The sequence below is a fragment of the Ursus americanus genome, chromosome 7, assembly GCF_024610735.1.
Source record: "Ursus americanus isolate L20-20 chromosome 7, mUrsAme1.1.p, whole genome shotgun sequence".
Classification (NCBI taxonomy): Eukaryota; Metazoa; Chordata; class Mammalia; order Carnivora; family Ursidae; genus Ursus; species Ursus americanus.
This window is the reverse complement of record NC_142133.1, coordinates 38488803-38512387: the sequence shown is the minus strand read 5'-3', so window position 1 is coordinate 38512387 and position 23585 is coordinate 38488803. Positions and strand designations below refer to the sequence as shown.

The 23585-nt window shown below is 46.1% G+C and overlaps 2 protein-coding genes and 1 long non-coding RNA gene across 20 annotated transcripts in view; 1 reads left to right on the top strand and 2 right to left on the bottom strand.

The window, feature by feature from the left end:
• The window catches only part of LOC123786060 (uncharacterized), a 14466-nt gene extending 13931 nt beyond the window's left edge, over positions 1–535 (bottom strand). Inside the window, exon 1 of the long non-coding RNA XR_015725224.1 lies at positions 471–535. This is a non-coding gene — a long non-coding RNA (uncharacterized LOC123786060). The remainder of the gene's footprint in view (positions 1–470) is intronic.
• Positions 1–23585, top strand: part of NAT8 (N-acetyltransferase 8 (putative)) — a 25077-nt gene extending 1492 nt beyond the window's left edge. Inside the window, exons 2-6 of one of the 11 annotated variants that reach the window (XM_087863556.1) lie at positions 494–6818; positions 8648–8792; positions 16199–16295; positions 20817–20994; positions 23209–23585. In XM_087863556.1, coding sequence (XP_087719682.1) covers positions 494–1260 — 767 coding nt within the window. In that variant the 3' untranslated portion in view covers positions 1261–6818; positions 8648–8792; positions 16199–16295; positions 20817–20994; positions 23209–23585. Of the gene's footprint in view, positions 1–493; positions 6843–8647; positions 16296–20816; positions 20995–23208 lie in introns of all 11 variants that reach the window. The other 10 variants (XM_087863555.1, XM_087863553.1, XM_087863551.1 and 7 more) reach the window with 10 other exon arrangements.
• The window catches only part of ALMS1 (ALMS1 centrosome and basal body associated protein), a 214840-nt gene continuing 200904 nt past the window's right edge, over positions 9650–23585 (bottom strand). For 5 of the 8 annotated variants that reach the window (XM_045788273.2, XM_087863545.1, XM_087863544.1 and 2 more), the window contains 6 exons: positions 23160–23280; positions 21716–21919; positions 21203–21429; positions 20322–20505; positions 19390–19453; positions 9650–16368 (listed from right to left, as the gene is read on the bottom strand). In XM_045788273.2, coding sequence (XP_045644229.2) covers positions 16200–16368; positions 19390–19453; positions 20322–20505; positions 21203–21429; positions 21716–21919; positions 23160–23280 — 969 coding nt within the window. In that variant the 3' untranslated portion in view covers positions 9650–16199. The remainder of the gene's footprint in view (positions 16369–19389; positions 19454–20321; positions 20506–21202; positions 21430–21715; positions 21920–23159; positions 23281–23585) is intronic. The other 3 variants (XM_045788274.2, XM_045788285.2, XM_087863546.1) reach the window with 2 other exon arrangements.

The window sequence follows — 23585 nt, the reverse complement described above, 5'->3', positions numbered from 1 at the left end:
TTTTTTAAAAGATTATTTATTTATTTATTTATTTGAGAGTGAGTGTGAGCATGAGCAGGGGGAGGAGCAGAGAGAGAGGGAGAAGCAGACTCCCCACTGAGCAGGGAGCCCCACCCAGGGCTCAATCCCAAGGCCCTGAGATCATGACTGGAGCCAAAGGCAGATGCTTAACAGACTGAGCCACCCAGGTGCTCCTGTATGTCTTATTTTATTAAATCCTCAAAATCATCCCAGAAGGCAGGTTTTTATTTTACCCTGTTCCACAGATGAAGGAACAGAGGTTCAGAGAAGTTAGGTGACATGCCAAGTTTACACAGCTAGAAAGGGATGGAGCCAGGATCATATGCAAATCGTTCTGAGCCTACACCTTCTCCCAGTGGCTGTTGCCTACATCTTCCAGGGCAAAAGCAGAAATGCCCTCGAGCAGGGTCTCCCCCACTCCTGGGAGGTGGCAGAGATGGGGCACTTACCTGGCTTCCTTTCTCTTCCCTAGGGCTGCTGGGAAGGTGTGCAGGGACACCTCATTCACTCTCTCTTGTGGACTTTGAGGTTCAGGCAAAGCAGAACTCCATGGCTCCTTACCACATCCGCAAATACCGGGAGAGCGACCGCACACAGGTCGTGGACGTGTTCTCCCAGGCATTTGAAGAGTTCCCCCCCCTCACCTTCCGTCACATCCTGAAGCTGCCCCGAACCCTGGTGCTCTTGCTTGGGGTGCCCTTCGCCCTCTTCCTGGTCTCTGGCTCCTGGCTCCTGGCCCTTGTAGCCAGCCTCACCCTCCTCACTGCTCTGAGATTCCTCTCCAAATGCCCCTGGACTGAGTTTAGAGTCGTATCCTTGCGCACAGACATGTCCGACATCACGAAGTTCTACTTGAGCGAGCCCGGCTCCTGCTTCTGGGTGGCCGAGGCTGAGGGGCAGGTGGTGGGCATGGTGGGTGTGCTGCCCGTGGAGGAGCGCCCCCTGCGTAAGGAGCGGTTGGAGCTGTTTCACCTGTGCGTGGCCTTGGAGCACCGAGGTCAGGGGATAGCCAAAGCCCTGGTCAGGACCGTCCTCCAGTTCGCGCGTGACCAGGGCTACAGCCAAGTCATCCTCAGCACCAGCGTGTTGCAGCACTCGGCCTTGGCCCTCTACCAGCGCATGGGCTTCCAGGAGAGTCACCAGTTCTTCTTCCGCCCGAGCTGGAGGCTGGCTGATATTCCTTCGGTCGTGTTTGTCTACCACCTGCCCTCTGCTCAGGCCTCTCAGGCACAGGAGTAGGAAGGGGGCCTGTGATCCAGTTCCTTGTGGCTGAGTCAGGAGAGGGACGGCTCTGCTGAGGTAGCGAGCAAACCCCTAGGTCTCAGTGTGACAGCACAGTGAGAGCTTACTGTTCCTTCCCTGGGAACCCGGTGCGGGGGATGGTTTGGGGGTGGCTGTCTCTGCTCCTTTCTCTCTTTTGGGGTGACTGCTGTTTCATCTGTCTAGTGTCATGAGAAGGCTGTGTTAAAACAAACTAATAAACACACATGAATAAACATTTCTTTAGTTCACGTGTCCGCCATCAGCAACTTAGGCTGGACGTGGCTGGCAGCCCTTTTGGTCTCAAACAGCCTAATTCACACATCATTGTGGGATTGGCTGGAGTGACAGGGTGACCGGGCCAGCTCATTCTCCAGCACGCAAGCCCAGCGATGGTTTTAAGGTAATTGCAGAGGAGCAAAAAGTGAAGCAGAAACAAGCAAATACTATTTCAAGCTTCTCAGGTGTCACATCTGCTGACATCCCCGACCCAGAAAGAGAAATGGGCCCTGCCTCTTTAGTGAGAGTTGCTGAAGTCACACAGCAAAGGGTGTCGAGAGAGTGGGAAGAATCCTGGGAGAAGGACTGGGGCCCCCAATGCCATCAGCCTGCTTCAGCCCCCACCCACCATCTCCTCAGAAAGGGAAGAAGACAGCCCGGGATGGAGAGTGGGATTTTTACATGGGCTGGACTGAGAAGTGGTGCAGCCCCCTCCCCACTGGCCAGGCCCCAGTCACATAGTCCTAACATGCCTGAAGGGAGGCTGGGAATGTGTGTGTCCAGGTAGAGGAAATGGGATTGGTGAGTTTCCCAGACCTGCCACACCTGGGATCCTGCCTCTTGTCCCCAAGTACTCAGGGACTCCAGATTTTTACAGAAGCCTCAGGCCTGACCCTCTTGTCCCTAAGCCTCTGATACGGTGGCGAAGTGGTATGTGCCCCAGTCTGCACCTTGTCCAGCTAAGTCATCACTGGCACCGGGTCTCCTGACCCAGAGGCTGAGTCCCAGGATCCAGTGAATCCCCCTATGACCCAGGAAGTCCAGGCACCCTTTCAGTCTAGGTCTTGTGACACAGCAGTGTTTGGGACTCTCCGCCATCCTGGCAGTATGCCTGCTTATAGCTTATCTCCTGTGAAGGGTCAGTCAGGTCACAAACCAGGCCGGAACCTGCCAACTGGCATTGCTACAGGCACATTTTCCCTAAATGGGGACCTTTCATCAAATGCATGGATGACTGCAAACATTCGTGTTTTGTTACCCAAGACCATGGGCCTCAACTGTGCCGTCCTCCGTGGGGCCCATTTCTCTGTAGCCTTGGGTGACCCAGGTCCCTTCTGCCAGGCATTCTACCTCCTCCACACCTGCAGCCTTTGCACCTTCCCTGCGTGCTTCTCAGGAGACTGGACCATCTCAATCTCCTGTTACACTGGGCCCCCCACCTCTACCCCCTGTTTTAAATCAAGCTCCTGTTTCCTCCCAGCTCCAGCTTCTAGTTAATGGCAGGGCCTTGGGCCCAGCCCCTCTGCGAGGTATAGGGAGAGGAGGTTCCCACCAGCTGTCCTCGGCCCAGCCAGGCAGCCCCTCAGGAGGAATTCCCAAGTGGGCACCAGCTGGTGCTAGAGATGGGGGAGGCCCACAGTGGTCCTGATGCTTTGGAAGTTTTCTTAATCACAGTTAGTCGGTGTTGCTAATCCCACGCAGACGTGGTCCATGCCCTCCAGAGGCTTACAGGCCAGAAGGGGCTGAGAAACCAAGGAGGCAGCAAGTGGGGATATGTTGTCATAAGTGTGGGGATGATGGCCATACTGGACAGAGAACATCAAAAGGGCACCCACCCCACTGACTGGTGGATGGCTTCCCAAAGGGGACAGGGCTTCTGCTCCTGAGAACTCGGAGCCAGGAATGGAGCGTGTCCCTCACTTGTTCCAGTTCCCCGCACTCACTGCCTAACCACACTGAGCTTCCTCTAGCTCTTTCAGTAACACCAAAGCTGTCTTTCAGCTTCAGGTCTCCACACATGCTTCCCTCTGCCTGGAACATTCTCCTTCCACCTCTCTCCCACCTATCCTCTTTGTTAAAAGTGCTTTGTTGAAACGTGCTCCTCCACTTTTCGGCTGAGCAGCCAGGGTAATTGGGTTGGAAGGGTAACTTCTGAGCAGGGAGGAGGCAGCTCGTCCCACGTTTCGGGCAGTTACTGCGCTTCAGTCCCGGCTACTCAAAGTGCGGTCCCCAGATTAGCAGTAGCGCATTGCCCGGAAGCCTGTTAAAAGTGTGAACACAAAGCTTATTACGCACACTAGAGTGGTATTAGCACATTAGTGTTAGTCCTAGACAGTTTTATTCTAAATGCTGCATGCGGCCGGCCTCCCCTGAGCCTCTGGCTCCCCCCCAGGCAGAGGAAGTCAGGGGACCCTGCGGCTCCCTATTGCCTGCTCCACAGAAGGTGCTCCAACAGCCAGGCACAGAGGCCAGGCCTGCCCTAGAGGCTACTCCTTTGCTCATATTCTCCAGACCGAATCCACACTCTCGGTCAGTGGACTTTGAAGCAGTGATTTCCTGCAGGGGCCCGAGGCCGTACGAGGGACATGTCTGTGTTGGTCAATTGGAAGGAGGGTATTTAGGTCAAGATAGTGGGCTAAAGATAATGGGAAGTTAAACCAGAGCTTCAGACCAGGAACCAGGTATGAGATAAGAAGTAAGATCTGAGACCCAAATGTGGACATTCGAAAGGAGGTGACCAAGACAGTTTAGGGGGTTACCAGGGGATAGGGGAAGGGGAAATGGAGAGTGATGGCTGCAGGTTTTCTTCTGGGGCAATGGGAATGTTTCGAGTCTCAATATAGGTGGTGGTTTCACAACATCGTCAATGTATGAAATGCTACCAAAGGGCACACTTTAAAATTGTTAATTTTATGTTATACGAAATTCTCCTGTAAAGAGTTTTTAGAGATAAAGAAGGAAGAGCTTAGATGGCTCTAAAACCCTGCCGAGACACTGCCTGCGGAGCGCCGGTGTTGATTCGGGAGAAGGATGAGGCACAGACAGGTTAGCTTGCAAAAAAGATCGTGGGTGCAGGGGACGACGGCAAGGCGTGCCACCGCCAAAAGTGAGATCTCCCTGAACAGCGGCAACCTTGCTACTTATTGGCAATAAACAATCAAAGACAATCGAGGGGATGATCTTTAGCACATCCTAGTGAATGGTGGTATGTCACGGGGAAGGTCACGGGATTAGATGCTGTAACGCTCAGCAAGTGAGGCCTATTCTTAAACATGTTTCTATGGACCCCGCGGGCTATTGTCAAGAGCAATCAAGTTCTGGTTGGGGCAGTGTTCTGCCCTTTAGCGGACCAGGCGTTCCTGGCTGCTCATTATCTGAGGGCAGCGTTCCACCCTGGGGAGCTGGGGGTTCCCAACTGCTGTGTAAGCCGGGCGTGCCCGACTGCTGTGCTCTGACCTTTACGCTAAAGCCCGCAAAGTCACAAACATGTTTTCCTATTATATCCTTACCATAAACTCTCGGCCAGGGGCTGCTGCAAACCCAAAGGGAGGATACAAAAAGTTGGAGACAGCAGAGATGTTGAGAAGTTGTTACGGAAGTTACAGCCGCCATGAGTCTGCACCAACCAAGCAAATGACGGGCAAGGTGCCACCCACAACCCCACGGCCACTGCTGGAGAAGGCTTGAGTACACCTGTGTACCCTGCTGTGGAGCAAGGGGAATCTAAATGTCACGCTCAGTGCCTGTGTGCCTGGAACTCTGGCAGAGATAAGATGCTGCTGGCGTTGTGTGTGTGTTTGGGAGAGAAGGGGTTGGAAGAGGAGGAGAAAGTGCTGTGCCTAAGCTGGGGCTGGGGGAATGCAGGCAGAGGTGAGGCAGTGGCTCGCAGGGAATGGCAAAGTACAGCTCTGTGACTTGTGCAAGGACCCCTTTGGGCAAGTGTAGGGGACTGATAGCTTTCCAGAAAGCAGGAAGGATGGAGGGTGTGGTGCGAGATAATTTTAGAGGTCAGTGGCTTGGACCCAGCAGTAAAACACCCTAGAATGCTGACTCCAAACTTCCCTTCACCTTTCTGCAGCTAATAAGTAATTTGTTCAATTTGAAAGATGAGGTTTTATTCTGAACTTGGTAAAATTTTAAGAACATCTAGGCTTCCTTTTATGTAACAGTGTACTGGTTAAACTAGGGTAAATTTGTTTTTGGTGTCGGCGCACTCCTCTTCTGTCTGGCACACATGTGTGTGGTCCGTGTAAGTGGGTACCCGCGGGAAGGTCTGTGCTTCCTCGCTCTGCCCCTGCCTCCCCTTCTTCCTTCTCATATTTGTAATATTGTGACAAAATACACATTACGTAAAATTGAACACTTTAACAAATTTTAAATGTATCATTCAGTAGCATTAACTACATTCCAAATGTTGTGTGACTGTCACCACTATCTATTTCCAGAACTTTTCAATAACCCAGAGAGAAACTCTGTACCCATTAAGCAATAATTCCCCTTTCCCCCTCCTCCCAGCTCCTGGCAGCCACTGTCCCACCTTCTGTTGATGAATTTGCCTACTCTAGGTATCTCATTTAAGTGGAGTCATATAGTATTTGTCCTCTTGTGTGTGGCTTATTTCACTTATCATAGTATTTTTTTAAAGTTCATCCATATCATAGCATATATCAGAATTTCATTACCTTTTGAAGGCTGAGTAATATGGTATATTACACACACACATACACACACATTTTGTTCATCCATTTATCTGTTGATGGACATTAGGGCTGTTTCCACCTTTTGACCAGAGTTAATTTTCTTTTTTAAACCATTCAGGGAAAAAAAAAATTAAGCTACAGTGGGAAGACAGTGAACTTTTAATTGGGAGACATTATCAGGGAGGTTAACGAATAAATTTTGCATGTATTATAAACCAGGTGGTTACCTTCTGAACAAAATCAGTGTGAAAATGCTCAGCTCTCTATACTGGGGATAACCTAGTTCAGATTTTGCTAAATATGAGTCTTGTTATATGAAGTTTATTTTAGGAACAACTACACAGGAAATATGGACCTGTGACCAGGTGGCAGACTGGGGTTTTAAAGCTAGCCGCTGGGGTGCCTGGGTGGCTCAGTCGACTGGTTAAGTGTCTGCCTTCAGCTCAGGTCGTGATCCCAGGTCCTGGGATGGAGCCCCACATCAGGCTCCCTGCTCAGTGGGGAGTCTGCTTCTCCCTCTCCCTCTGCCGCTCCCCCTGCCTGTGCTCTCCTGCTCTCTCTGTGTCAAATAAATAAAGTCTTAAAAAAAAAAAAATAAAGCTAGCAGCCAACTGGACAAGACAGCGTGTACTTTGAGCATTAGAGGAAGTTAAACCCGGGCACTGACTGCCCTGCGGGCCAGGTCACCTAGAGCTACAGCTAGAGAAAGCCCAGAGGAGAGCAGAACTTAAAGGTTCCTCTCTGCAGCCAACATCTCCCCTCTGGGGGCATTTTCACTCACTGGGGCGTGAACCAGAGGAAAGGGACACCAGCTGCTTGAAGCAGATGCCCAATGAGGTAGAGAAGTGCCCGAGGGAAAAAGTGAGAACCCTCATGGTGTGTGGGTCTAGGGAACAAGAGAGCAGAGCACCCTGATGGGGGGCTGGGACAGAGCTCCGATCCTACCAGAAGTCTGGGGGGTGGCAGGACAGTGGGTGCCAGCAGAGCTCTCTCCGTGGGGCATTCTAAGAGGTGGGAGGGGAAGAGGAGGGGGTTCTGTCGTCTATTGGGTGCAACATGGGGGAGGGGCCCTTTCCCCCAACCACTGAAGGCATGAGGAACCTGGATCCTTGATGATGTTGGATAACCTGGGGAATCCTTGAGCTTGAGCTCCGATTGGATAGGAGGGACTCCAGAGTGGGCAAGGGAAGCTGAACTATGGCCCATGCCAGCCTGGTAAGGGGCAGACGGGAGGAGGGTGAACAGGACACAGCCACTGGGGGCTCAGTGCTGCCCACTGCACAGATTGCTATCTGGGAGGTCACCCCGTCTCTCCAGCTGCTCCCCTGTACTGCATGCCCTTCATTTTCTTTCTCGTCACATACTTTCAAACTGCTACCTTGTTTCCCTTTCAAATGATTTAAAGTGTATTTTGTCCTCACTGTTGACAGTATAGTTTGTCTATTGAATTGTTTTAGGTTAATTTATCTGCTCTTAGGCTTTCTGACCATTTTTATTTTCCCCCTTCTAAAAAGTTTGTTATATGTATACTGCCTTAATTTATAAACTCCTGGCTTCATCACATATTTTAAAAATTATTTCATTTCTTTAAAAAAAAACATGCCTTTAAAATTTTTCTGTTGACGTTTTAAATGCTTTAATTTAGGCTTTTCAATTCCAAGCTGTACCTTTTAAAAATATCTTGATGTTTGTGATTTTTATTTCTTATAAGTTATAATTCCTTTCATTATGTTTCATTTATTTTTTTATTGTGAAAAATATACCTAACATAGAACTTGGCATTTTAACCATTTTTAATTGTACGATTCAGTAGTATTAGGTACGTTCACTTTGCTGTGTAAGCATCGCTACCACCTACGCTCACTATTCCAGACAGACTCTGGACCCAGCAAACACTAGCTCTCTGTTCCCCTCCTCCAGCCCCTGGTAACCACTATGCTACTTTCTGTCTCTACGATTTGCCTGTTCTAGGTACCTCTTATAAATGGACCACACGGTTGTTGGCCTTTTGTGTTTATTTAATTCTTTTTCCCCTTAACTCTCAATTACTGTTTTTAAACTTTTATCTTTTTGGATTTTTATCAGTTTGCTTTGCATCCTGAATTTAATTAAAAATTGTTTTTATAATAGCGACTTTTGCTTTGTTGTGCTAATGGGGTCACCCCATATGGAAGGCTGGCCTTGTCCTGCCTGCCACTTCTCTATCAAGTTGTCTCCTTGGTACCCATCAGTAGATCTATCCTCTTCAAGTCTGGCTTTCCAAAGTCTCTCTGGATGACTTGAGACACAGATTCAAAATTCTTCCTGGGCATTTAACACCCTTGTGTTGCCCTGATGAGACTTCCTGATGTAAGTGGGAACTCTCTTGGTCTCCTCTCTCCCCTTTCCCATTTTCCTGGCATCAGCTTAGGCTGCCCCTAACCTCTGTGGGCTCCAGTTGCCAGACAAAAAATAGGACACACCCCAGTAAATCTGAATTTCACAAGAACGGTGGGTAATTTTTTAGTGTTTCACATATAGCACAGGCCTTACACTAAATCATTTGTTCATTTAAAATTAAATTTCCTAGGAGTCCTGTGTTTTAATTTGCTAAATCTGGCAGCCCTACTGTGGACATGACCCAGAATTCTAAGTTTATGTATTTATTTAGTAATCTCTACCCCCAGTGTGGAGCTCAAACTCACAACCCTGAGATCAAGAGTCAAATGCTTTACCAACTGAGCCAGCCAGGTGCTCCCACGACCCAGAGTTCTACACTCGAGTTGAGTCCATAGGCTGCCATCTTTGACTTCCGAGGTCCAGGAGGATGAGGTATGGACCAGACTCTTTCCCCTCTGTCTTTTCTTCCAGGCTCTACAGAAAAATACACCAGACTGGGTTACTTCATGATCATTTGTTTTACCATGGGGCAAGGGCGATTTTAGAAAGGAATTACAATGTAGGTGAATGGGATTCCAGATCTAGGCAGGCCTTCACCCCTTGGACAGGTTGATATGCATTCCCTGTAGGTAGAGAGCATCAGAGGACTGACTCATACCAGAGAAATCCAGAGGGTGAGTGCAGGGACTAGCCTGGCGTAGACCCTGGGGTTGGCCTGCACTCCCAGAATTTGCTGGGACAGAGGATGTGCAAGTGTTTTCGAGGACCGGATTTGGGACATGCATGCACACCCAAGAGGTCAGCATGGAGTATTCTGCTAATGTGCATTTTCAATTAATAATAAAGTTAGGCAATTTATCATATTTGCACAGGCCAGTTGTGTTTGTTCTCCTGTGAAACTGCCTGCTCATGTTTTTATTTAGTCCATCTTTCTACAGGTTATCTTTTAAAAAAAGACTCACAGGAGTTCTTGATATATTTTGGATCTTTGTTACATGTGCTACAATTAACTTCTGTTTTGTGCCCTGTATTTTCACTGTCTTTGTTATTTTTATTCATTCATTTATGGGGTGGGGAACGGCAGAGGGAGAGGGAGAATCTTAAGCAGCCTCCACACCAACACAGGGCTTGATCTAACAAGCCTGCGATCATGACCTGAGCCAAAATGAAGAGCTGGACGCTTAATCGAGACATCCAGGCGCCCCTATGGTGTCTTTTAATACAGAATTTTTACATTTAATTAATTGAATTTATCAGTCTTTTTCTTTATGGTTTGCACATCGTTCCTCTTGTTTTTTTTAAAGATTTTATTTATTTATTTGACAGAGAGATAGAGAGCACAAGTAGGCAGAGCCGCAGGCAGAGGCAGAGACAGAAGCAGGCTCCCTGCTGAGCAGGAAGCCCAATGTGGGGCATCCAAAGACGCTGAGATCATGACCTGAGCTGAAGGCAGCTGCTTAACGGACTGAGCCCAGGAGCCCTACACTTCATTCCTTAAGACATTTTTCCTTAAGTTCTTAGAGATACTTTCCTATATTTACTTCTAAATTTTTTGTTTTGCTCTTCACATTTAAGTCTTTAGTTTTTTTCTCAAAATTATGTCTGTACCCATCTATTTTAGAGTTAGAGTTCTATAGATTTGTGATGTGTTAGAGCAGCTCTACACATCCCTGTGCACCTCACTTCCATGTCTTTAAAACATTTTTAAAAAATTCCAGTATAATTAACATGTTTAGTTTCAGGTGTTTAATATAGTGATTCAACACTTCCATGCTTCACCCAGCGCTCATCACAGTAAAAGCCAGCCTTAATCTCCATCACCTTCTTAACCATCCCCCAACCCACCTCCCCTCTGGTAACCATCAGTTTGTTCTCTTAGTTAAGAGACTGGTTCTTGGTTTGTTTCTTTTTTCTGTTTGCTTGTTTTCTTAAATTCCACATATGAGTGAAATCATGCGGTATTTGTCTTTTTCTGACTTACTCAGCTTACCCTTTAGATCCATCCATGTTGTTGCAAATGACAAGATTTCATCTTTTTACCATATTCCATTATGTGTGTATGTGTGTGTGTGTGTACGCACATGCGTGTGTACCACCTTTTCTTTATCCATTCATCTATCGATGGACACTTGGGCTGCTTCCATATCTTGGCTACTGTAAATAATGCTGCAATAAACATAGAGGTGCATAGACCTTTTTGAATAAGTGTCTTCATATTCTCTGGGTAAATACCTAGTAATGGAATTACTGGATCTTATGGTAATTCTAATAGTAATTCCATTTTTAATTTTTTGAGGAAACTCCATACTGTTTTCCAGAATGGCTGCACCAGTTTGCATTCCCACCAACAGTGCAAGAGGGTTCCTTTTTCTCCACATCCTCACCAATACTTGTTTCTTTCATTTTCGATTTTAGCCATTCTGACAGGTGTGAGGTGATATCTCATTGAGTTTTGATGTGCATTTCCCTGATGAGTGATGTTGAGCATCTTTTCATGCATCTGTTGGCCACCTGGATGTCTTTGGAGAAATGCCTGTTCATGTCTTCTGCCCATTTTTAATTGGATTATTTGTGGGCTTTTGTTGGGTATTGAGTTGTAAAAGTTCTTTCTCTATTTTGGATACTAACCCCTTATGGGATATGTCATTTTCAAGTATCTTCTCCCGTCTGTAGGTTATCTTTTTGTTTCCTTTTTTCCTTCGTTGTGCAGAAGCTTTTAATTTTGAGGAAGTTCCAATAGTTTACTTTTGCTTTTGTTTCCTTTGCCTCAGGAGACATATCTAGAAAAATGTTGCTATGGCTGACATCAGAGAAACTATTGCCTGTGCTCTTCTAGGATCTTTATGGTTTCAGGTCTCACTCACTTCCACATCTTTCAGGGACTTGTGTGGCTTCTTCTCTAATGCTCAGTTTTAAGCTTGTCTGCGGATGACTCCTTGGGAGTTGAGGCCATGTCTACGCCATGCATGTGCATCCTTCCCACTCCCCAGCTTCCCAAAGAGATTAGACCACTGGTCAGGGAACATCAATATTCTGTGTTTAAGCTAAGCTACATAGTAAAACTATGATTACTTCTCCTTTTATTTACATTTTTGTTTTCCTTGGAATGATCTTTTTTGGGTTGTTAGTTTTCTATATAGTTGTCACTTACCCAGCTCCAAACTCTTATCAGATGTGTAAACAGATCCCCACGACATTAAGGTGCGTCAGGTAACCTATCAATTAGATCTCCCTGAAGTCTTTCCCAGAGCCTCTGGCCTCCAGTCTGGACTGATGACCCTCTGTGTGCCATTCAATAAACCTTATTGAGTCAAACACATGCTACACATTTTGTTAGGCCTGGCAAAACAAAGGGATCAGGCAGGGGTGCCTGGCTGGCTCAGTCAGTAGAGCATGCAACTCTTGATCTCGGGGTCGTAAGTTTGAGCCCCACATTGGGTGTAGGGATTACTTGAAAAAAAAAAAAAGATCTTAAACAAGCAAACAACAAAAAACCCCACATATCATCAGGCAGTGCTGACTATTGCCTTCATAGAGCTATGTATTTAATGGATGATTCAGGAAACAAACAAACCCTATGCCAACTGTTTGCTACTCCTCATTATTTTCTGGGGTCTGGGGCTAGGGCCCGCCTGTCAGAAGACAGCGCCAGCTATGTGTCTCCTAGGTATCTCCTGCTCACCAGTTTCCTCCCTGGCCAAAGCTCTCAGCCTCTAAGTTAGAGATGGACAATGGGAACTATATGAACACTTTCCCACCTTTTCTCAACTGGTCCCTGTCTCTTTACATGAAGCTAGAGAGAGCATTTCTTAGTCCAGCCCCATCTGCCCAGGGCTAGTTGAAGTTCTGGACTTAGATTCTACTGTTAAGCTGTCTTGTGTAGGGAGCAATGGGTGAGGCTGGGTGAACACTGTGATGAGAACAGGCCAGGGATCCTAGGAATGTGTGAATCTCCTCCTGGAGACATGCGGGACCCAAACCCTATGCAAAGCAATAATAAGACTACCTGGAATTAAGGTGCCAGCATCAAACCATCAAAAGAAACAAGCCCAGTGACAGAGTGAGAAACCCACCCCACACACAGGGAAGAAGAAAGGGGTAATTTATCCCAATGTCTAAGGAGGAGTTGGCTTGGGTTCCTGAATATTTTCTGGCTGACTCTAGCTCTCTGAAAGATACAAGAGGAGCAGATAGGGCTAGGGTTACGGACCAAGAAAATGAAAAGCCCACACTTATGTACCGGTAACTGTAATACCCTTAACATGTAGCCCAGTCATATTTGGAAGATGACCCAGCCTTGGGGGTGGTAGTCAAGTTTTCTTACCTCAAGAACTTCATCATGGGGAGTTGTCAAGGGGCAAGACTTGCGGAGAAGGGCCAAGAGTGCCCCCTAGAGGCCAATAATGTTGGTTTTCACTTTTGATCGTATTCAGACACACTCTGCACCACCTCCCCACCAAGATTCATGAGTATTTAGTGAGAAATTGGGAAAGGGATATAAGCAAGGATTCACAGCCAGTAAAAATAAAACTAACACCGTACGTTAAAAGGACCCAAGCTCCCCAACAGCTAAAGGTGAAGACCAGGTTTACAGTTCAGCTTGGCCTCTCTAATGACTGGCCAGAACCATCATTTGAGACACAGAATGCATTGTGATTTATGGGTGAGACACGCTGCCTTCTTCACACTCCCTCAGCTCACACTGCATGTGCTGATGGTCACTGCAGGCCTCTGCTGGAGGAGGGCAGCAACAGAAGGTGCCCTCAGAGAAGAGAAGTGGTTGGGGAGGCTGGAGCCTCACCTCCGGGAGAAAGGAGGGCAAGTGGGTTCTCAGGTTAGATGTGAACTAGATCTAGGAAGAAGCAATTCAAGAATGAACCCCCATGACAGGTTGGAGCCAGGGGCAATGGTTCAGCCTGGGCCTGCCCTTCTTGTACCCGTGTAAGAAAAAACAAAACAAGAGACCCAACATGCTGCCCAGTGTGGGACAAAAGCTCTTTCAGAGCAAGGTCCTGGTGTGGGGGCTGATGGAAGGTAGGAGAGTGGAGCACAGCCATAGGTGTGGCGGCATGAGGTACTGACTCTGTGGCTTCTGCCAGGTGCTCAGCCTGGACTGAGGTGGGCGGAGTGGGGGCGCCCCTCTGAGCTCCGTGGGGGAAAAACAGATTCTGGGAGAGGCACTAGGATTGCCTATGAGGCCAATGCTTGGGATGTGCAGGCAGCGCTCAGCCAAGGAAAACTGCAGTTGGGAGAACTCTCAGCACGTCTCCCCCATGCAGGGCTTTGATTTTGCACCCTGCCCATGCAGGGCCGCAGGGCCCATGGCCTGGGAACTACCATTTAAATGTGAAAGCAAGTCTGTAGAACCTACTGGAGAGGCTAACAGCTTCTCCCCAGGGCATCAGTAGTAGCTTTCCCAAGCAGGTGTGTTCCGGGGCTGGGGGCGGGGAGCTGGTGGCCAGCTGCCCTCTGCGGCTTCCCAAGCCTTGAACCTAAATGCCCTGGGAAGGTGCCTCGAGGACACAGCCCAGGGCCTGAAGAGAATCACACTCATCATTCCTCAGCAGGCTCCATCCTGCCCTGGTTTCCGTGCAGACCCAGGTTTCCAGACAACTATCACTTCCTGTTTGTATTCTGAATAATAACTTCCAACAAGACATAAAACAGTCATAGCGTTTGAGGGCTGAAAGGGGGTTTAGAGGTTATTAACCCTTTTATTTCATAGGTAAACTGGCCCAGAGTGCTTAATTATCCTGTCTAGCATAAAAGGGAAGAACTAGGGGTAAACTTCACACACTGACGGTTCTTTTCTCTGAGCCTTCCTCATAGCCTCCTTCTGAATTAGGAAGGGAGCCTTCGTGGCGTTCTCTGAGCTGTGCTTGGTGGCAGGGTCTGCTCTTTAACTTGGCCTCTGTGGAAGCCTTCTGGGGAGGCAGCTGGTCCCTTACTGCCTTGCTGGGGCTTCCCTGAATTTTGAATGAGGCCGATTAGCACCTTCCCCCCTCAACTCTGGGCTTTAGCTGTCATTCCAGGCTACAGGGTTAATTAAATGCTTTACATACATTATTACGTTTACTAACTCATGCTTTTCAGAAGTGGTTATCCGGGTTATAAACGTTGGTTCCATGTGTGATGATAAATGCTCTGAGGCTTCAATCCTGAAGAGAGGTTGGCTGGAGGAAAATCCACCAAAGGCTAAAGGCCCGTGGGAACCTGGAGTGAGGCTAAGCGGGGGCTCTGGGCCCAAGGTCCCTGGTCCGCTGGGAGTGTGGTGTCTGGGCATGCCCAACAGTTACTCTAACCAGACACCATCTCCACAAAGCCCATGGCAGAGCTATTGTCATGTCCTGCCGTGTTTGTAAAGAAAGACCACATTTCATTCCCACAGCCCATTTCCCTTGACTGACGCCTTTAGACTGAGGCTCCCCATACATCTCAGGAGAGACATCTCCAGACGGTAAAGAAATGACCCTCTGCTGCTTGCTTTACTATGAATCAATCAGAAGTTATTTATTTTCTAAAAGTATAAAAACGCATACAAAAAAGGACTCACTCGTGGCTAGAGTTCAGAAATGATATCACTGTGACAAACATTCCTGTGGGCAAGGCCACTGTGGAGAAAGTATTGCTCCCAAACCATTAATAATCCTAATCATCACTCTGCCTTAGACTCCTTAGAAGGTTTACTACCTCTAAATGAAACATAGACAAAGAGTTAAGTTTTATTAAACCAGACTCATAAAAGTAAGGATTGTGTTTCTTCAGGTTGATAAAATATAATTCCAAGACTGTGAGGAAAATAATCTTACATCAGTTCCAGGGAACTTTTCTCCCCAAGAGCTGATTGGTCACTTTCTGTGGAAGAAAAGAAAGACAGGAAAAAAGTTATATACTCTTGCCATCAGAGGAAGACAGCCACTCCTCACCCCAGACATGTCGTTGAAGAGACCAGTGGGGTTCTACCCAAATCTTGTTTATCTTCCCCAGCTACAGAAACTATGGTAATTATGCAAAAAATTCTTCCTGAAGTGTTTAGGAAAGATGATCTATATAGCCAGTATCTATAATTTCTGTATGGATACAGATCATTTATGATCTGGATAGGCCCATCCATCCATCAGTTCAAACATATAAGCACAATGAGAGGCCTGGCCTGTGACGCTGACCCACTGGACAGGCTATGTGGTGCCTGGGGACCCCCTCCTTGAAGGGCCCGGCCCAGCCCAGCTCTGGCTGTGCTCCAGAAGCAGTTCTCCAATCCCACAGCGGTCTGGTATAAACTCGTCTTTTGGACTCTGACTTTCAGAGTCCTCTGGTGGTGAAGTGAAGGGGTTCGGAAGGAAATGAGAACAGTGAAGGATATGGACCTTCAGGCATGGTAGCCTGCCTAGCTTCTCAAGGAATATACTGGTAGCAAGTTCCCTCGCCTCGGAGGGTCTGGGACTTACGGCACCACTGGTTCCACTGGGCTACGGGCAGGAAATGGTGGTGGCTTCGAGGTTCTGAGTCCCTAAGCTGCCAATTCTTATGCTACACTCGGACATTTTCCAGTTTATTTTACAAGCTCTGGAGGTATCTGACTTACCTATCAGGGACACAAAACTACCGTATGGGACTCCAGAAGGAAAATCCAACAATTCCGATAGATTTGGACATTTCCACCATGACTCCTAAGTACGGAATTTGGTTTTGTTCCAAATATATGCCTGGAAGGTGTCTTTTCTAGATTCGCCTTTTAGATTTTTAGAGTCACGGATGCCTTTATCGTCCAAATTTCAGCAGTGGCACAATGCACTACAAGCGTAAGTTAACTTCGCAGATATGGTTAATTCAGACAGGTCATGTGTGTTTCCCGCAATTTCTCCTCCCCTGATAATCCTGAAGGACGCTGCTCAAGAACTGACTGACCTTCTTGAACAGCTGAGCTCGCAGCCGGTACGACTTATATTCCAATCTCCTCTTCTCCTCTTCTCTCTTTCTCTGAACTTCTGGAAGCTGCTCATAAATCCTTAGGAATGGTGCCAGCAGGAAAACAAAAAGCAGTGAGGTTACCCAACCACAGAGGGACATGATCTCTTCTCCCCACGTCCCTAAGGTCTGCTGCTCTCAGGGCATTCAGCCCTCAAACACAGGCCCCGGGCCTTTGCCGCGGGCCTGCTTCCCGTTAGACAGTTGGACACAAAGAACCCTGGCCTGGGGTGCTCATGATCTGGGAGGGCAGACAGACGAACAAAAACATTAAGAAATCCTGCTTATAGTGGTTACTTCTGAGAAAGGAGTAGGATAAATGGTGGAGATAATAGCTTTTTACTCTATATGCAAAAATGCACAGTTTCAATGTAAGATAACAGCATGTACAATAATGGCCCTACGTACAAAATGTTACACAGAGTTCCAAGAAATGAAAGGTGGGTCTTAAAGACAGAAGCAGAGAGGGGATGGGAGGAGAAGGGAGTATTGGTAAGAATCAAGGCCTCAATGAGAGGCATGCAGGAGAGCATGTGGGAAGCAGATGAGGTGAAGGTGAGGTGGGCTGTGGAGGGTTTTGTAGCCATATGAAAACCTTGGGCTCTGTCCTATCAAGGACTGGGTGCCACTGATTTTAAGTAGGGAGGAACATGATCAAACATGGATTTGATAAATATACTCTAATTGGAAATGATCGAAATTTCCAACAAAAGAAGAGTTAAACAGATTATGGAATATAATGGAATTATTACAAAGCATACAAAAAAGATATTTCGAAGAATTTAAGAATTTTTAATGATATGGGAAAATGTTCACAAGATATATGCTGAGCAAAAAAAAAGCAGGCTACAAACCTGTATATATAGTATGATCAACAATTTGAGAAAAAAATAAGTGTTTGTGAATACAGGTCCCTGCAAAACCCCCACTCCTGCTAGAAACACGACTAGTGTCAGTTCAGTTTAGATGGAAGGATGACCAGTGACAATTATTGTCTTCTCATTTTCTTATATTTTCCAAAGTTTTCTATAATTTGAAAAAAATATCACTGAAAATGACGTAGAGGTTCTGTGGAAAATAAATGAGAAAAAATAAAGAGCAGAACCAGGAAGAACAGCGTCCTCTGAGAGTGGAGGCCAGCCTGCACCAAGGCAGTGAGAGCAGGTCCCAGAGCAATCAAGAAGCCGGGTGTCCAGGATCTGGTAGCTGGCCCCATGTGTAGTGGGGGGTAACATGGCTAGAAGTGATTGCTCCCCAGCTGGATGAGTGGGTGGCCCAAGCAAGTGTGGGAGTGGGGAATGGGGAGGTTTGTTTTGGACATGGTGGAGATGATCACTAACTGAAAATACTACAGTGGAGGTCAGGAACGAGACCAAAGAGGAACACACCTATGTTTTAAAAAGTCACTGTTGATGAAAACCACATGCGGTATCACCTCACACCTGTGAGTATGGTTATTATTAAAACGGCAAGAGATAACAAGTGTCTGTAAGGATGTAGAGAAAAGGGAACCCTTGTGCATGGCTGGGGGGAATGGAAATTGGTTCAGCCACTATGCGAAACAGTGGAGGTTCCTCAAACAATTACAAACAGAACTACCATAAGCAACCCAAGTGTCCATCAACAGATGAATGGATAAAGAAAATATATTATTATATTATTATTCAGTCATAAAAAAGAACAAAATCTTTCCATTTGCAACAACATGAATGGACCTTGAGAATATTATGCGAGGTGAGGTAAGTCAGATAGAGAAAGGCAAAACTGTATGATCTCACTTACATGTGGAATCTAAAAACATCAAACTCACTGAAATAGACATTAGAATGGTGGATGCCAGGGGCTGGGGGCTGGGGGCACGAGAAGGTGTTAGTCAAAGGGTACAAAATTCCAGTTATAAGAGGAAAAAGTTCTGGGGATCTAAGGCCCAGCATGGTGACTCTAGTTAACAGTACTGCACTGTATACTTGAAAGCTGCTAGGAGAGCAGACCTTTACTGTCTTACCAGAGCAGTGAGAACACTACCACCACCCCCAAAATGGTGATTATGTGAGGTGAAGGATGAGTTAACTCACCTTAGTGTGGTAAACGTACTGCATATACATACGTCAAGTCATCACATTATATATCTTAAACTTACACAATGTAATATGTCAATTAAATCCATGGGATTCTTATGATCAATACATGCATACCGCTAACTAATTAACTGCTAATGCATGCAATGGCACAAAATTCAGCAAGTATCAAAAGGCAAACAATTAGTCTTTGTCCTACCTCTGTATGTTAGTCACTCAGCCCTTCTTCCCAAAGGCAAGCGCTAGTACCAGTTTTTTGGGTATCCTTCCAGAGATATTCTATGCATATAAAAGTATATGCATCTATATAGGCACAAATACTTTTTTAAACACCGCACGTGGTAGCAGTGTACACGTGGCTTCTGAAACTTGGCTTTTTTTAAAAAGATTTTACTTACTGGAGAGAGCGAGAGCACAAGCAGGGGTAGGGGCAGAGGCAGAGGGACAAGCAGACTCCCTGCTGAGCAGGGAGCCTGACAGGGGGCTCAATCCCAGATCCTGAGATCAGAACCCGAGCCAAAGGCAGACGCTCAAAGGACTGAGCCACCCAAGCGCCCCAAACTTGACTTTGTAAAGCTTAATATGTCTTAGTATTTCATTATTTCTCAGTGTATTGCATAAATTCCTACAAATGTGATTGTGTGGATTAAGGGTAATGCCCCAAATAAACATTTTATTTCAAAATATTCATATCTTATATTTACATATCTTTATTTATATTTAGGTTTCTAACAAAGACGAGCCTAAGGCATGCAAATTAGTTGGAATTCTTTGTATCTTTTTTATCTGCCTCATCCATACCACAATCTACTATGTATTTTTCCTTCCTTTTTTAGTGCTGTGAGAAACTTCTTTCACAAATAATTTTCTCGTAATGTTTTAACTTGAGCATAACGTCTTTATTCCAGGGGCAAGCCAGAGCTCCTAATCCCTTGATGGCCTTATTTATGCTTTTATAATTACTCTTATTCTTTTGGCCTTACCGTTTAGACCTCTGAATCATTTCCTTCTTCCCAATAGGCCTGTTCTTTCGCGCATCCAGGAAGCCTAAGCATGAGAAGAAGGGGTTTTCAGTGGATAGTGTCTCAACAGGGAAGGGTGCATTGCTCAAGAGCTGTGAGAAGGAGCTGCTAAGACTTGGTGCCCCTACCTCGAGCTGACAGTACTGGGTGGTGAGCCATGGCCAAGGCCAAGGCTAGGGTTAGACTATGGGGACTGTGACAGCAGGCTCCTGAAGGCACAACACGCCGTGGCACAGACTAGACCGTGTGAACAGAAACACTGGCTGGTTTATAGGTAAGGCTGTGATGAAAGCATTAGGTTGCACTTCGTAGTTTTCATAGCGTTCATATATTGTTTTGTGGAGATCTTACATCTAGCAGAATTGTTAGGAGCACAGAGTCTAAACAGAACCCATTAGGGTTCAAATCCCAGCTTATCAGGTGTATAATCTTGGGCAAGGGACTTAAGCTCTCGTTGTCTCTGTTTTTTCATCTGTAAAATAGGGATATTAATAGCATCTACCTCAGAGAGGTGTTATAAGCACTAAACAAGAACAGTGCCTGGGCAAAACATGTAAGGGTTACATATTATCATCACCATCACCACCACCACCACCACCACCCTATGAGGTAGGCAACCCTGGAACTTGCTCACAGACCCACAGCTGGCTCATAAGAACACCATTCTTGCCGCACACTCTGGTTTCTAAGCTGCAGTGACAGGGCGAGAGAACTTGGGTTTATGTGGATCATGAGTGTGCTGAAAGCCCCACGGGGCAGGGAGAGCGGAGTCCCCACAAGCAAACAGTCCCTTTCTGTCCCTGTAACTGGGCTGGTGCTGAGCAGTGCTCCCCGGTGGGAAGCAGCCCTTGCCCTCTGCAGCCGTAAGAGGAATGTGAAGAGGCAGAGGGTACCTCTCTTCAGGAGCGGGCGCACGGGGTCCCGGTAGCCCTGCCATTCTCTCGCGGTGTTGAACAGGGCCTCCCGCTCACTCTGCAACATGTTCTGCAGCTTCCTCTCCTGGACTATTAGCTTCAGACGCTTTATCCGCTCCCCAGAGCGGGAGATGAAGTCGGGTCTGTGAAACTGAAGGGATTCCTGAGGGGGAGAACCTCACATTAATGATGCAGTCTGTTCTCCAAGGGCTTAGAAAATAGCACCGGCCCCACAGTGGTTTGAAGAGCCTGTTTCTGCAGTGCAGAGAATATCTAGAGTTGAAGAATAATTGAACAACTTTCTGTGGGGGAGAGCTCCAGTAGGAAAATCAGAGGGATCTAAGAATGCTCTGGAATAAGCCCAGAATGAAGACTGTGGCAATTACAATTCTTCCGAATGTCGAAGGCTCGGCCCATTGTGCTATTTTAAATTTCCCTTCAAATAAGAACATTATTAAATGACATTTCTTTCAGCTCCCAAGGTACATATGAAGAAGGGACTTTGTGCTGAGCAGGAATAGGAGTTACGTAAATGGAGGAACACACATAAGGCTGACGCAAGTATCAGACCTCCGGGGCACTCCACGTGCAAGCATCCATGAACCCAGTGAGCAGCATAGCAGCATCCTCCCTTCTCTTGCCTTGTCCCCAGGTACAGAGGGCAATGCCCAATTTACAGTGATTAACAGTAAGGCAATCTTTGATTAATGAGAGAGTGGGAACAGACGAACCGCGGAAGTACTAGGAATGAGGGTTACATGACTGTTCTTTAGACGGCTAAGTCACAGTCTTAACTTCTTTGTATTTCCCCTTTTGACCCCTTTAAACATGCGGCTAAAATGAACTCAGTGTCACCGCACCTGTAGGGTTGCTCTCACAAATGGCTTCAGTGGGTCTCTGCCTGGGCCTGCTAGTGGCCCGTGGCTGTCCATGTGCTGTCCCTGCCAGTTCTGTTCCCGCAGCGGTTCCCTCCACGGTTTGGTGTTGGTTATTGGTGCAAACCAGCAGATACCAGGGCCATGATGCTTGGGCAGATTTTCCTTAGGACCAGACTTCACATTTTCCACAGGAACAAACCATGAAACTCCTATGGGAAATATTTTTAAGAAAGAAAAAAGATTTTTCATTCTTCTCCTCGAAGACATGTGTGTAATACAGGCTCTCAGGGGACTCAGCTGTCAGAGGTCACCAGGATGCCCTGGAGTTTGCTAAACTACCAGCATGACTGTAATCATAGTGCCAGATACTCTGAAAATGTGCCAAGGTGGTGCTCGGGGAGGTGGGGTCAACATAAAGTCATTTAGAAATACAGAATCTTAGCTTTGTGAGAGACTTGAAATTCATGAGCTACAAAACCGGAGTTAGAAACTGACCTTCACAGCAACTCTGCTTGTTCTTCCTTAACTTTTTGTCCCCAAGATAGTCAGCAAGAAGTCTTTTCTCTTCTATTTTTTCTTCTGACCAAGAAGTCACATCACTGTCCTCTTCTATTCTAGCCTCGCTAGAACTTGGAGTTGGGAAAGTCATCCCAACATCTCGAGTGTGTTTTTTGACACCGTTCACAATCTCCAAGTTACCTGAGGAAAGAGATCCACAGATATCCTAGGAGTAGCCTTGAGACTTAGTTGGTATGTGTATTTAATTCAGTAAATGAAAACTGTAAGCCTTCCAAAACGCAGGCTACTACCTCTTCTGGGTGGCGTGAAGGGGTGTGAGAGAGATAGACAGAGAGGAGGAGAGGGAAAAAGAGGAAGGAAAGAAAAAGAAAGAAGGTTTTTATTTCTAAGTCAATTTAGATATTCGAAGGGAAAACAACTGACCTGGATTCAATGGGTAAAGGATCTCAGTTCTTTTTTAAAAAAGATTTTATTTATTTGACAGAGAGAGAGTGTGCCTAAGTAGGGGGAGTGGGAGAGAGAGAAGCAGGATCCCAGCTGAGCAGGGATCCCAATGCAGGACTTGATCCCAGGACCCTAGGATCATGACCTGAGCTAAAGGCAGATGCTTAACCAACTGAGCCACCCAGGGGCCCCAGGATTTCAGTTCTGATCCCAAGTGAGATAGTTAATGCTTATAGTCCTACTGGCAGTCACCCAGGTAAGGAAGAGGTTGACAGATATAAAGACAAGACTTGAGGGGGAAAAAAAAAATCAAGGGCAACGTTTATTTTTGTTATATAAAATCAAAAGATATAGAAAAACATAAATGAAAAGCCTTCTTCACACTCCTGTTCTCCATTCATTCAGTTTGCAACCCCATGGTTCCAGAGAATTTTTCTGCATACATTCAAGCAACTATCTTCCTTTATTTTTAAAATACTTTGCTTTTTCTTTTTAATTATCAATGTTGGAGATCTTGTCATATTAGTAGGGAGAGTTTCCTCACCCTATGTTTCCTTGTATGAATGTATGATAATTTATTTAAGCATTTGCTATTGATGGATATCTAAGTCGATTTAAATTTTCAGCTATAACAAACACTACTTCAATGATTAATTCTGTACACTTGTCATTTTGCACATATGCACAACATATCTATAGGCTAAATTCCAAAATTAAAAGTGCCAGGACAGAGTAATTTTGATCAAAACTGCCAAACTGCCTGTCCTAGGGATTGTATTCCCAACCTGAATGTATGACAGTACTTACTTCTTTATATTTGTGCCCACAAGTATACTACCAGACCTAGATTTCTGCCAGTCTGATAGGTGAAAAATGGTATTTGAGTATAGTTTTATTTTATTGTGAGGTTGAGTACCTTAACATGTTAAAGATCTACTTGTATTTCAGTGGAAATGTTTAAATTCAGGTAATTTACCTGCTTGTACGCTCTTGTTTAACATTTGTACATTTTGCTTGTTGCCAAGGGTAGAGCTTGAGCTCCAGAAACTACTAGTAGAAGATGAAACAGAATCAGAAGAAATCACATAGTCTGCCACCTGGAAAAACAAAAGAGACCCTGTTATTACCTGCAGTCAATGGCACCCACAGGATAAGAAAACATACAAACCACCAAGAGCCCGTTCTCCTTCTGTTCCAGTTGTTGAGATCAAGTTGCCAGAAAGCTTGTGACAATGGGAACATGCTCCTGCACCGCTTATAACAGGGAGGGGAAACCGCTGTGGTTGGATAAGGGCCTGAGCTGTTTTAAGAAGGGAAGACATGTTGGCTCACAGAACATAATAAAAAACAAACAAACAAACAATGACTCTGAAAACTTAAAAAAAAAAAAAAAAGAAGGGAA